At 43.0% G+C, this 14,543-nt stretch overlaps 1 protein-coding gene across 4 annotated transcripts in view; it reads right to left on the reverse strand.

Annotated features, from left to right (window-relative positions):
• The window catches only part of LOC130367572 (acetylcholine receptor subunit epsilon-like), a 53,030-nt gene that overhangs the window by 1,403 nt on the left and 37,084 nt on the right, over positions 1-14,543 (reverse strand). For all 4 annotated transcript variants that reach the window (XM_056570068.1, XM_056570065.1, XM_056570067.1 and 1 more), the window contains exons 8-11: positions 12,926-13,040; positions 12,734-12,848; positions 4,176-4,371; positions 151-284 (exon numbers count right to left, since the gene is read on the reverse strand). In XM_056570068.1, coding sequence (XP_056426043.1) covers positions 151-284; positions 4,176-4,371; positions 12,734-12,848; positions 12,926-13,040 — 560 coding nt within the window. The remainder of the gene's footprint in view (positions 1-150; positions 285-4,175; positions 4,372-12,733; positions 12,849-12,925; positions 13,041-14,543) is intronic.

A 14,543-nucleotide genomic window follows, 5' to 3' on the forward strand; every position in this document is an offset into this window, starting at 1 on the left:
GGTGACACCCTGCAACAAACCTCCTCCTCATGTAATCTCCTTACTACTGGGGTGACACACTGTAACAAACCATCTCCTCATGTAATCTCCTTACTACTGGGCTGACACACTGTAACAAACCTCCTCCTCAGTGAACCGCAAGACACTCACGGCCCCAATGGCATTCTGCTCCTTTGTACTGGCTGAGATGAAATTACAGGCATCAACGCAGTTCTTCACTTCTGGGGCACAATGGGCCAAGTTTCGATACAAAGTGGTTGTCACATCGGCAGAGAAAGGGTTAGCTGGAATTAGATGACAAGTATTAGTGTCCTCAGGGGTTTATATTACTGCTGTGTCATTTATAACCCTTATTATGGGGGTCAGTATATTACTACTTGTTATTTACACCATGTATGAGAATTATTACATCTTCTACATCTATGAGACTAAATGTTCTTTTGTGATATCCTGGGGGAGTAGGGTATATGGGGAGTGTAGCTGTGCGGTGACTAAAGGGTGCTTGTTAACCCTTGCTAATTGTGACGCCAGGGTGCGGGCTCCTCAGTAATGCTTGTCCTAACGCCACCCTTCCCATGAGCGATAGGGAGGTAGATAATAGAATGTCCACAACCGGAGAGTTTTCTGAAACAGTTGTAACTTTTACTGAAGGTTTTCTGCAAGCTTCATAACCGGAACAGTTGCTATACATGCAAGCTTTCTTTGGAGATTGACAAAGGTTGTGACTTTAGCAGTTTAGAGTCTTTAGGATAATATGCGCTGTTCCACTGGATTTAGGGGATTTAGTTGCGGTCCAGTAGTCACGCTTTAGCGGGGATTAGTTTAGAACTCACGGTTTTAGTTCAGCTGAGGCCGGTAGGTTTTCAGGCCTAGCGTGTCTTTGAAAGTTGCACAGATCCGTCCTGCTAGTCCGGCATCCACGAGAGCAGCAACCCAAGAGAGCGATAATTGGCTACAGCTCCCTTATATGGGCAGGGGCTGGACTAGTGGTAATTGGTCCATACTGATGCCAATCACCATTACAAAGGTTTATGGGCAACACATAACCCAAGGAACTCCAAAGGTCCTCCAACATACCATAGAGGATATTAACATGGTCACATGACCGAAGGTCCTGCGACGCTAAACAAGGTAAATACTATACATTGTATTAAATATACATTATTACCAAATATATACATATATTAACACTATAGAATCAGAGTAGAGAGGAGGTGACTAGGGGCTGCCCCACCTGGGAATCCTACCTGAGCGTAGTTACTCTGACTTTGGGGACCACCACACTAGGTACGGTATGCAATACGGTACCGGGACACCACACTTTCAATTATAACCTAAGATTATGTGTCTTCTCATCTGTTCCTCCCGCATCCTCCCCTCCTCATCACTGTGCTCCATCCTTCCCTCCTCATCACTGTGCTCCATCCTCCCCTCCTTATCACTGTGCTCCATCCTCCCCTCCTCATCACTGTGCTCCATCCTTCCCTCCTCATCACTGTGCTCCATCCTCCCCTCCTTATCACTGTGCTCCATCCTCCCCTCCTCATCACTGTGCTCCATCCTCCCCTCCTCATCACTGTGCTCCATCCTCACCTCCTCATCACTGTGCTCCATCCTCCCCTCCTCATCACTGTGCTCCATCCTCCCCTCCTCATCACTGTGCTCCATCCCCCCCTCATCACTGTGCTCCATCCTCCCCTCCTCATCACTGTGCTCCATCCTCCCCTCCTCATCACTGTGCTCCATCCTCCCCTCCTCATCACTGTGCTCCATCCTCCCCTCCTCATCACTGTGCTCCATCCTCCCCTCCTCATCACTGTGCTCCATCCTCACCTCCTCATCACTGTGCTCCATCCTTCCCTCCTCATCACTGTGCTCCATCCTCCCCTCCTCATCACTGTGCTCCATCCTCACCTCCTCATCACTGTGCTCCATCCTCCCCTCCTCATCACTGTGCTCCATCCTCCCCTCCTCATCACTGTGCTCCATCCTCCCCTCCTCATCACTGTGCTCCATCCTCCCCTCCTCATCACTGTGCTCCATCCTCACCTCCTCATCACTGTGCTCCATCCTCCCCTCCTCATCACTGTGCTCCATCCTCCCCTCCTCATCACTGTGCTCCATCCTCCCCTCCTCATCACTGTGCTCCATCCTCACCTCCTCATCACTGTGCTCCATCCTCCCCTCCTCATCACTGTGCTCCATCCTCCCCTCCTCATCACTGTGCTCCATCCTCCCCTCCTCATCACTGTGCTCCATGCTCCCCTCCTCATCACTGTGCTCCATCCTCACCTCCTCATCACTGTGCTCCATCCTTCCCTCCTCATCACTGTGCTCCATCCTCCCCTCCTCATCACTGTGCTCCATCCTCACCTCCTCATCACTGTGCTCCATCCTCCCCTCCTCATCACTGTGCTCCATCCTCCCCTCCTCATCACTGTGCTCCATCCTCCCCTCCTCATCACTGTGCTCCATCCTCACCTCCTCATCACTGTGCTCCATCCTCCCCTCCTCATCACTGTGCTCCATCCTCCCCTCCTCATCACTGTGCTCCATCCTTCCCTCCTCATCACTGTGCTCCTTCCTCATCTCCTCATCACTGTGCTCCATCCTCCCCTCCTCATCACTGTGCTCCATCCTCCCCTCCTCATCACTGTGCTCCATCCTCCCCTCCTCATCACTGTGCTCCATCCTCACCTCCTCATCACTGTGCTCCATCCTCCCCTCCTCATCACTGTGCTCCATCCTTCCCTCCTCATCACTGTGCTCCTTCCTCATCCTCCCCTCCTCATCACTGTGCTCCTTCCTCATCCTCCCCTCCTCATCACTGTGCTCCTTCCTCATCCTCCCCTCCTCATCACTGTGCTCCATCCTCCCCTCCTCATCACTGTGCTCCATCCTCCCCTCCTCATCACTGTGCTCCATCCTCCCTCCTCATCACTGTGCTCCATCCTCACCTCCTCATCACTGTGCTCCATCCTCCCCTCCTCATCACTGTGCTCCATCCTCCCCTCCTCATCACTGTGCTCCATCCTCCCCTCCTCATCACTGTGCTCCATCCTCCCCTCCTCATCACTGTGCTCCATCCTCACCTCCTCATCACTGTGCTCCATCCTTCCCTCCTCATCACTGTGCTCCATCCTCCCCTCCTCATCACTGTGCTCCATCCTCACCTCCTCATCACTGTGCTCCATCCTCCCCTCCTCATCACTGTGCTCCATCCTCCCCTCCTCATCACTGTGCTCCATCCTCCCCTCCTCATCACTGTGCTCCATCCTCACCTCCTCATCACTGTGCTCCATCCTCCCCTCCTCATCACTGTGCTCCATCCTCCCCTCCTCATCACTGTGCTCCATCCTTCCCTCCTCATCACTGTGCTCCTTCCTCATCTCCTCATCACTGTGCTCCATCCTCCCCTCCTCATCACTGTGCTCCATCCTTCCCTCCTCATCACTGTGCTCCTTCCTCATCCTCCCCTCCTCATCACTGTGCTCCTTCCTCATCCTCCCCTCCTCATCACTGTGCTCCTTCCTCATCCTCCCCTCCTCATCACTGTGCTCCTTCCTCATCCTCCCCTCCTCATCACTGTGCTCCATCCTCCCCTCCTCATCACTGTGCTCCATCCTCCCCTCCTCATCACTGTGCTCCATCCTCACTTCCTCATCACTGTGCTCCATCCTCACTTCCTCATCACTGTGCTCCATACTCACTTCCTCATCACTGTGCTCCTTCCTCATCTCCTCATCACTGTGCTCCATCCTCATCCTCACCTCCTCATCACTGTGCTCCATCCTCATCCTCACTTCCTCATCACTGTGCTCCTTCCTCATCTCCTCATCACTGTGCTCCATCCTCATCCTCACTTCCTCATCACTGTGCTCCATCCTCATCCTCACCTCCTCATCACTGTGCTCCATACTCACTTCCTCATCACTGTGCTCCTTCCTCATCTCCTCATCACTGTGCTCCATCCTCATCCTCACCTCCTCATCACTGTGCTCCTTCCTCATTCTCACCTCCTCATCACTGTGCTCCATCCTCATCCGCACCTCTTTATTACTGTGCCCCTTGCTCATTCTAAGCCCTCCAATCTGTGTAACTTCTGCTCATCTATGGACTCTTCTCACTTACCATCTCCTCATCTCTGTGGCTTCTCTCATCCTAGTCCTTCTTACCTTTGTGGTCCTTGGTTATCCCGTGTCTGTCTCTCTGCCTTTCAAACATCAACTCGCTTCTGGGTTTCTTCAGAATATACTCTTCAGCCTTTAACATAATTCCTAGTGAGCTTCTCCTTCTCTCTCGTGGTGTGTCCACCTCTTCAGATGGAGCTATCTCCATGTGTAGGTAACGTGGTAGCATCTCCAGAAGCATCTATCATACAATAATTATTACTCAAATCAGCCAATACAACCATTACAGCCAATACAGCCAATACAGCCAATACAACCATTACAGCCAATACAACCAATACAGCCAATACAACCAATACAGCCAATACAGCCAATACATCCAATACAGCCAATACAGCCAATACAACCATTACAGCCAAAACAACCAATACAACCATTACAGCCAATACAACCAATACAACCAATACAGCCAATACAGCCAATACAACCAATACAACCAATACAGCCAATACAACCAATACAGCCAATACAACCATTACAGCCAATACAGCCAATACAACCATTACAGCCAATACAGCCAATACATTCAATACAGCCAATACAACCATTACAGCCAATACAGCCAATACAACCAATACAGCCAATACAACCATTACAGTCAATACAACCAATACAGCCAATACAGCCAAAACAACCAATACAGCCAATACAACCAATACAGCCAATACAACCAATACAACCAATACAACCAATACAGCCAATACACCCAAATACAGCCAATACAACCAATACCGCCAATACAACCATTACAGCCAATACAGCCAATACAACCATTACAGCCAATACAACCAATACAGCCAATACAACCAATACATCCAATGCAACCATTATAGCCAATACAACAAATACAGCCAATACAACCAATACAGCCAATACAGCCAATGCAACCATTACAGCCAATACGACCAATGCAACCAATACAGCCAATACAACCAATACAGCCAATACAACCAATACACCCAATACAGCCAATAAACCCAATACAGCCAATACAACCAATACAACCAATACAGCCAATACAACCAATACAGCCAATACAGCCAATACAACCATTACAGTCAATACAACCATTACAGCCAATACAACCAATACCGCCAATACAACCAATACAGCCAATACAACCAATACAACCATTACAGCCAATACAACCAATACAACCAATACAACCAATACAGCCAATACAGCCAATACAGCCAATACAGCCAATACAACCAATACAGCCAATACAGCCAATACAACCAATGCAACCATTACAGCCAATGCAACCAATGCAACCAACACAGCCAATAAAACTAATACACCTAATACACCCAATACAACCAATACAGCCAATACACCCAATACAACCAATACAACCAATACAACCAATACAGCCAATACAACCAATACAGTCAAAACAACCAATACAGACAATACAACCATTACAACCAATACAGCCAATACAACCATTACAACCAATACAGCCAATACAACCATTACAGCCAATACAACCAATACAGCCAATACAACCATTACAGCCAATACAACCAATACAGCCAATACAGCCAATACAACCAATACAACCAATACAGCCAATACAACCAATACAACCAATACAAACAATACAGCCAATACAACCATTACAGCCAATACAACCAATACAGCCAATACAACCAATACAGCCATTACAGCCAATACAACCATTACAGCCAATACAACCAATACAGCCAATACAACCAATACAGCCAATACAACCAATACAACCAATACAGCCAATACAACCAATACAGCCAATACAACCAATACAGTCAATACAACCAATACAGCCAATACAACCATTACAGCCAGTACAGCCAATACAACCATTACAGCCAATACAACCAATACCGCCAATACAACCAATACAACCAATACAGCCAATACAACCAATACAGCCAATACAACCAATACAGTCAATACAACCAATACAGCCAATACAACCATTACAGCCAGTACAGCCAATACAACCATTACAGCCAATACAGCCAATACAACCATTACAGCCAATACAGCCAATACAACCAATACAACCTATACAACCAATACAACCAATACAACCAATGCAGCCAATACAACCAGTACAATCATTACAGCCAATACGACCAATGCAACCAATACAGCCAATACAACCAATACAGCCAATACACCCAATACAACCAATACACCCAATACAGCCAATAAACCCAATACAGCCAATACAACCAATACAACCAATACAGCCAATACAACCAATACAGCCAATACAGCCAATACAACCATTATAGTCAATACAACCATTACAGCCAATACAACCAATACAGCCAATACCGCCAATACAACCAATACAGCCAATACAACCAATACAACCATTACAGCCAATACAACCAATACAACCAATACAGCCAATACAACCAATACAGCCAATACAGCCAATACAACCAATACAGCCAATACAGCCAATACAGCCAATACAACCAATACAGCCAATGCAACCATTACAGCCAATGCAACCAATGCAACCAACACAGCCAATAAAACTAATACACCCAATACAACCAATACAGCCAATACACCCAATACAACCAATACAACCAATACAACCAATACAGCCAATACAACCAATACAGTCAATACAACCAATACAACCATTACAACCAATACAGCCAATACAACCAATTCAGCCAATACAACCAATACAGCCAATACAACCAATACAGCCAATAAAACCAATACAACCATTACAGCCAATACAACCAATACAGCCAATACAACCAATACAACCATTACAGCCAATACAGCCAATACAACCAATACAGCCAATACATCCAATACAACCAATACAACCAATACAACCATTACAGCCAATACAACCAATACAACCATTACAGCCAATACAACCAATACAACCATTACAGCCAATACAACCAATACAGCCAATACAACCAATACAGCCAATACAACCAATACAGCCAATACAACCAATACAGCCAATACATCCAATACAGCCAATACAACCATTACAGCCAATACAGCCAATACAACCAATACAGCCAATACAACCAATACAACCAATACAACCAATACATATTTTTTCCTTTTTATTTTTTCTGGAAAAAATAAAAAGGAAAAAACCGTATGGTTTGAAAAAACGGAGACAACTGTACACATTATGGTGCGTACAGTTTTGAATGGGAAGTCTATGGGCGCGGTTTTCTGTACGGTTGTATACTTATTTTTTTTATGAAACCGTATGTCCAAACAGTATAGCAAAATCGTGGTGTGAACCCGCCCGTAGGTGGATCAAAGAAGCTATAAAAGAGTCACTGCCCAGAATATAACTCCCCCATCCTTCATTACAGCACATTCTACCGGGGCTGTCTCTACCAGATATGCCGAAAAGTCCCTGATCCCTCTGGACAGATTTGCTCTGCAACCTCCTGGAGCTCAGTCTACCTTTAGTGATACTGCCTTCAGGGGTCTGTTCTAAACTCTGCACAACTTGAAGACCCTTCCCAACAGGACTACTTTATTCTAAGTCCCCACTTGTGTTTCTGTTTCGGATATAGGGAAGAGTTAAAGGGGTACTCCGGTTGGAATCTTTTTTTTTTTAAATTGTATTTTTATTTATTTATTTTTTAAATCAACTGGTCCCAGAAAGTTAAACAAATTTGTAAATTACTTCTATTAAAAAAATAATAATCCTTCCTGTACTTATTAGCTGCTGAATACTACAGCGGAAATTCTTTTCTTTTTGAAACACAGAGCTGTCTGCTGACATTACGAGCACAGTGCTCTCTGCTGACATCTCTGTCCATTTTAGGAACTGTCCAGAGCAGCATATGTTTGCTATGGGGATTTCATTTTACTCTGGACAGTTCCTAAAATGGACAGAGATGTCAGCAGAGAGCACTGTGCTCGTGATGTCAGCAGAGAGCTCTGCGTTTCAAAAAGAAAAGAATTTCCACTGTAGTATTCAGCAGCTTATAAGTACTGGAAGGATTAATATTTTTTAATAGAAGTAATTTACAAATCTGTTAAACTTTCTGGCACCAGTTGATTAAAAAAAAAAAATGTTTTCCACCAGAGTACCCCTTTAACTCCTTAACGACGCAGGATGTATATTTACGTCCTCTGCCGGCTCCCGTGATATGCCGCGGGGTCACGCAGTGTCCCCGCGACATATCGGGTCGGTCCCTGCGGCTATCAACGTCCGGGACCCGCGGCTAATACACAACATCACCGATCGCGGTGATGCCCTGTATTAACCCTTCAGACGCGGCGATCAAAGCTGACCGCCGCGTCTGAAGTGAAAGTATCCCGGCTGCTCAGTCGGGCTGTTCGGGATAGCCGCGGTGAAATCGCGGCGTCCCGAACAGCTTACAGGACACCGGGAGGGCCCTTACCTGCCTCCTCGGTGTCCGATCGACGAATGACTGCTCCGTGCCTGAGATCCAGACAGGAGCAGTCAAGCGCCGATAACACTGATCACAGGCGTGTTAATACACGGCAGTGATCAGCATAGGAGATCAGTGTGTGCAGTGTTATAGGTCCCTATGGGATAACAATGATCAGTATAAGAGATCAGTGTGTGCAGTGTTATAGGTCCCTATGGGATAATAATGATCAGTATAAGAGATCAGTGTGTGCAGTGTTATAGGTCCCTATGGGATAATAATGATCAGTATAAGAGATCAGTGTGTGCAGTGTTATAGGTCCCTATGGGATAATAATGATCAGTATAAGAGATCAGTGTGTGCAGTGTTATAGGTCCCTATGTCATAATAATGATCAGTATGAGAGATCAGTGTGTGCAGTGTTATAGGTCCCTATGGGATAATAGTGATCAGTATAAGAGATCAGTGTGTGCAGTGTTATAGGCCCCTATGGGATAATAATGATCAGTATAAGAGATCAGTGTGTGCAGTGTTATAGGTCCCTATGGGATAATAATGATCAGTATAAGAGATCAGTGTGTGCAGTGTTATAGGTCCCTATGGGATAACAATGATCAGTATAAGAGATCAGTGTGTGCAGTGTTATAGGTCACTATGGGATAACAATGATCAGTATAGGAGATCAGTGTGTGCAGTGTTATAGGTCCCTATGGGATAACAATGATCAGCATGAGAGATCAGTGTGTGCAGTGTTATAGGTCCCTATGGGATAACAATGATCAGTATAGGAGATCAGTGTGTGCAGTGTTATAGGTCCCTATGGGATAACAATGATCAGCATGAGAGATCAGTGTGTGCAGTGTTATAGGCCCCTATGGGAGAGATCAGTGTGTGCAGTGTTATAGGTCCCTATGGGATAACAATGATCAGTATAAGAGATCAGTGTGTGCAGTGTTATAGGTCCCTATGGGATAACAATGATCAGTATAAGAGATCAGTGTGTGCAGTGTTATAGGTCCCTATGGGATAACAATGATCAGTATAAGAGATCAGTGTGTGCAGTGTTATAGGTCCCTATGGGATAATAATGATCAGTATGAGAGATCAGTGTGTGCAGTGTTATAGGTCCCTATGGGATAACAATGATCAGTATAAGAGATCAGTGTGTGCAGTGTTATAGGTCCCTATGGGATAATAATGACCAGTATAAGAGATCAGTGTGTGCAGTGTTATAGGTCCCCATGGGATAATAATGATCAGTATAAGAAATCAGTGTGTGCAGTGTTATAGGCCCCTATGGGATAACAATGATCAGTATAAGAGATCAGTGTGTGCAGTGTTATAGGTCCCTATGGGATAACAATGATCAGTATAAGAGATCAGTGTGTGCAGTGTTATAGGTCCCTATGGGGTAACAATGATCAGTATAAGAGATCAGTGTGTGCAGTGTTATAGGTCCCTATGGGATCTATAACACTGCAAAAAAAAAGTTAAAAAAAAGTGTTAATAAAGTTCATTTAACCCCTTCACTAATAAAAGTTTGAATCACCCCCCTTTTCCCATAAAAAAAATAAAACAGTGTAAATAAAAATAAACATATGTGGTATTGCCACGTGCGTAAATGTCCGAACTATAAAAATATATCATTAATTAAACCGCACGGTCAATGGCGCACGTGCAAAAAAATTCCAAAGTCCAAAAAAGCGTATTTTTGGTCACTTTTTATACCATTAAAAAATGAATAAAAAGTGATCAAAAAGTCCGATCAAAACAAAAATCATGCTGATAAAAACTTCAGATCACGGCGCAAAAAATGAGCCCTCATACCGCCCTGTACGTGGAAAATAAAAAAGTTATAGGGGTCAGAAGATGACATTTTTAAACGTATAAATTTTCCTGCATGTAGTTATGATTTTTTCCAGAAGTGCGACAAAATCAAACCTATATAAGTAGGGGATCATTTTAATCGTATGGAGCTACAGAATAAAGATAAGGTGTCATTTTTACCGAAATATGCACTACGTAGAAACGGAAGCCCCCAAAAGATACAAAATGTTGTTTTTTCTTCGATTTTGTCGCACAATGAATATTTTTTCCATTTTGCCGTGAATGTTTGGGTAAAATGACTGATGTCACTGCAAAATAGAATTGGTGACGCAAAAAAATAAGCCATAATATGTTTTTTTAGGTGGAAAATTGAAAGGGTTATGATTTTTAAAAGGTAAGGAGGAAAAAACGAAAGTGCAAAAACTGAAAAACCCTGAGTATATAACTCCTTAGGTACGCAGGACGTAAATGTACGTCCTGGTGAGGTGGTACTTAACGCACCAGGACGTACATTTACGTCCTAAGCATAACCGCGGGCAACGGAGCGATGCCCGTGTCATGCGCGGCTGATCCCGGCTGCTGATCGCAGCGCGGGCGTCCGCCATTAACCCCTCAGGTGCCGGGATCAATACAGATCCAGGCATCTGCGGCAGTGCGCGATTTGAATGAATGATCGGATCGCCCGCAGCGCTGCTGCGGGGATCCGATCATTCATAACGCCGCACGGAGCTCCCCTCTCCTTCCTCCGTGCGGCTCCCGGCGTCTCCTGCTCTGGTCTGTGATCGAGCAGACCAGAGCAGGAGATGACCGATAATACTGATCTGTTCTATGTCCTATACATAGAACAGATCAGTATTAGCAATCATGGTATTGCTATGAATAGTCCCCTATGGGGACTATTCAAGTGTAAAAAAAATGTAAAAAATGTAAAAGTAAAAAAAAAGTGAAAAATCCCCTTCCCCAATAAAAAAGTGAAACGTCCGTTTTTTCCTATTTTACCCCCAAAAAGCGTAAAAAAATTTTTAATAGACATATTTGGTATCGCCGCGTGCGTAAATGTCCGAACTATTAAAATAAAATGTTAATGATCCCGTACGGTTAACGGCGTGAACGAAAAAAAATAAAAATCCAAAATTTCTACTTTTTAAATACATTTTATTAAAAAAAAATATAAAAAATGTATTAAAAGTTTTTTATATGCAAATGTGGTATCAAAAAAAAGTACAGATCATAGCGCAAAAAATGAGCCCCCATACCGCCGCTTATACGGAAAAATAAAAAAGTTATAGGTCATCAAAATAAAGGGATTATAAACGTACTAATTTGGTTAAAAAGTTTGTGATTTTTTTTAAGCGCAACAATAATATAAAAGTAGATAATAATGGGTATCATTTTAATCGTATTGACCCTCAGAATAAAGAACACATGTCATTTTTACCATAAATTGTACGGCGTGAAAACGAAACCTTCCAAAATTAGCTAAATTGCGTTTTTCGTTTTAATTTCCCCACAAAAATAGTGTTTTTTGGTTGCGCCATACATTTTATGGTATAATGAGTTATGTCATTACAAAGGACAACTGGTCACGCAAAAAAAAAGCCCCCATACTAGTCTGTGGATGAAAATATAAAAGAGTTATGATTTTTAGAAGGCGAGGAGGAAAAAATGAAAACGTAAAAATGAAATTGTCCTTAATGCCAAAATGGGGTTAAAGGGGTACTCCGGTGAAAACCTTTTTTCTTTTAAATCAACTGGTGGCAGAAAGTTGAACATATTTGTAAATTACTTCTATTAAAAAATCTTAATCCTTCCAGTACTTATTAGCTGCTGAATGCTACAGAGGAAATTCCTTTCTTTTTGGAACCCTGATGACATCACGAGCACAGTGCTCTCTGCTGACATCTCTGTCCATTTTAGCAACCATGCATAGCAGATGTATGCTAAGGGCAGCATGGTGGCTCTGTGGTTAGCACTGCTGCCTTGCAGTGCTGGGGATTTGGGTTCAAATCTCACTAAGGACAACACTAAATAAAACATTATTATTATAATAACGTCAGCAGAGAGAACTGTGCTCGTGATGTCATCAGAGAGCATACCAAAAAGAAAAGAATTTCCTCTGTAGTATTCAGCAGCTAATAAGTACAGGAAGGATTAAGATTTTTTTAGTAGAAGTAATTTACAAATATGTTTAACTTTCTGCCACCAGTTGATTTAAAAGAAAAAAGGTTTTCACCGGAGTACCCCTTTAAGGGGTTAAGGAGCCTGAAGTCTCAGCCTGGGAAGAAACCATTCATGGTGGTTACCAATACTTGTCACGGTGCTTACATGTCTCACACTGGCAGTCAGGTTGTGGGTACTCGGCGTCCGTAGAGATACATTAAGGACGATGACGCAGCTGAGGACGATGAGCGTTGATACAAGCATAACAAAGATCAAATATCTGGAAGATAAATTGCGTATTTGAGATTAGAGAGTTCCCAGCCGACCTTGGTGTTAGAAGAAGAAGACGTCACCTACTTGCCGATGAGTGGGACACTAAGTGACGTCTCTGGGACACTCTGAGCGATAAGGAACAGGAACACAGTCTGGGCCAGGAGGACTGAGATGGACACCGTACACTTCTGACCACCAGCTGGAGAAGATGGACATGAAAGGAGATGGAGACAGCAAGATACAGTAGATCGACGTATTGTCTATACCAGGCTGAGAACGGTAGGGCCTGAAGTATTAAAGGGGTACTCCAGTGGAAAACTTAAAGGGTGCCTTTCATCAAAAAAAACTTTTGATATATTATAGATTAATGTATGCAGAATCACTTTACAATTGCATGTTATTAAAAAATATGCTTCTTTCTATTTAATTTTCCACTTTGAAAAAATGACCACTAGGGGTCTCCCTACCAGTCCTTTTTTATAGATTTCAGAGTCATGCAGGAGTCCTAAATCTCAGACTGCAGCCGGGACACAGACAAACTCCCCACTGCTCACTACCAGGGAGTTTGTCTGTGTCCCGGATGCAGTCTGAGATTTAGGACTCCTGCATGAGTCTGAAATCTATAAAAAAGGACTGGTAGGGAGACCCCTAGTGGTCATTTATTCAAAGTGTAAAATTAAATAGAGGAAGCATATTTTTTAATAACATGCTATTGGAAAGTGATTCTGCATACATTAATCTATAATATATCAAAAGTTTTTTTGATGAAAGGCATCCTTTAATTTTTTTAAATCAACTGGTGCCAGAAAGTTAAACATTTTTGTAAATGACTTCTATTTAAAATCCTTCCAGTACTTTTTAGCAGCTGTATGCTACAGAGGAAATTCTTTTCTTTTTTAAAGGGGTATTCCAAGCAAAAACTTTTTATATATACATATATATATATATATATATATATATATATATATATATATATATTTCAACTGGCTCCGGAAAGTTAAACAGAATTGTAAATTACTTCTATTAAAAAATCTTAATCCTTCCAATAGTTATTAGCTTCTGAAGTTTTCTGTCTAACTGCTCAATGATGATGTCACGTCCCGGGAGCTGTGCATGATGGGAAAATATCCCCATAGGAGCTGGACAGCTCCTGGGACGTGAGTCATCAGAGAGCAGTTAAACAGAAAACAACAACTCAACTTCAGAAGCTAATAACTATAGGAAGGATTAAGATTTTTTAATAGAAGTGATTTACAAATCTGTTTAACTTTCCGGAGCCGATATATATATATATATATATATATATATATATATATATATATATAAAAGTTTTTGCCTGAAATACCCCTTTAATTTCTTTTTTGTCTTTTCCACAGTGCTCTCTGCTGACACCTGATGCCCGTATCAGGAACTGTCCAGAACAGGAGAAAATCCCCATTGCAAACCTGTGCTGCTCTGGACAGATCCTGACATGGACAGAGGTGTCAGCAGGGAGCGCTGTGGACAAGACAAAAAAAAAAAAAAAGAAATTCAAAAAGAAAAGAATTTCCTCTGTAGCATACAGCTGCTAAAAAGTACTGGAAGGGTAAAGATTTTTTTAATAGAAGCCATTTACAAATCTGTTTAACTTTCTGACACCAGTTGATTTAATAAAAAAAATAAATAAATAAAAAAAAAGTACCCCTTTAAGGGTTAAAGTTTA

The sequence above is a fragment of the Hyla sarda genome, chromosome 4 (assembly GCF_029499605.1).
Source record: "Hyla sarda isolate aHylSar1 chromosome 4, aHylSar1.hap1, whole genome shotgun sequence".
In the NCBI taxonomy this organism is placed as follows: Eukaryota; Metazoa; Chordata; class Amphibia; order Anura; family Hylidae; genus Hyla; species Hyla sarda.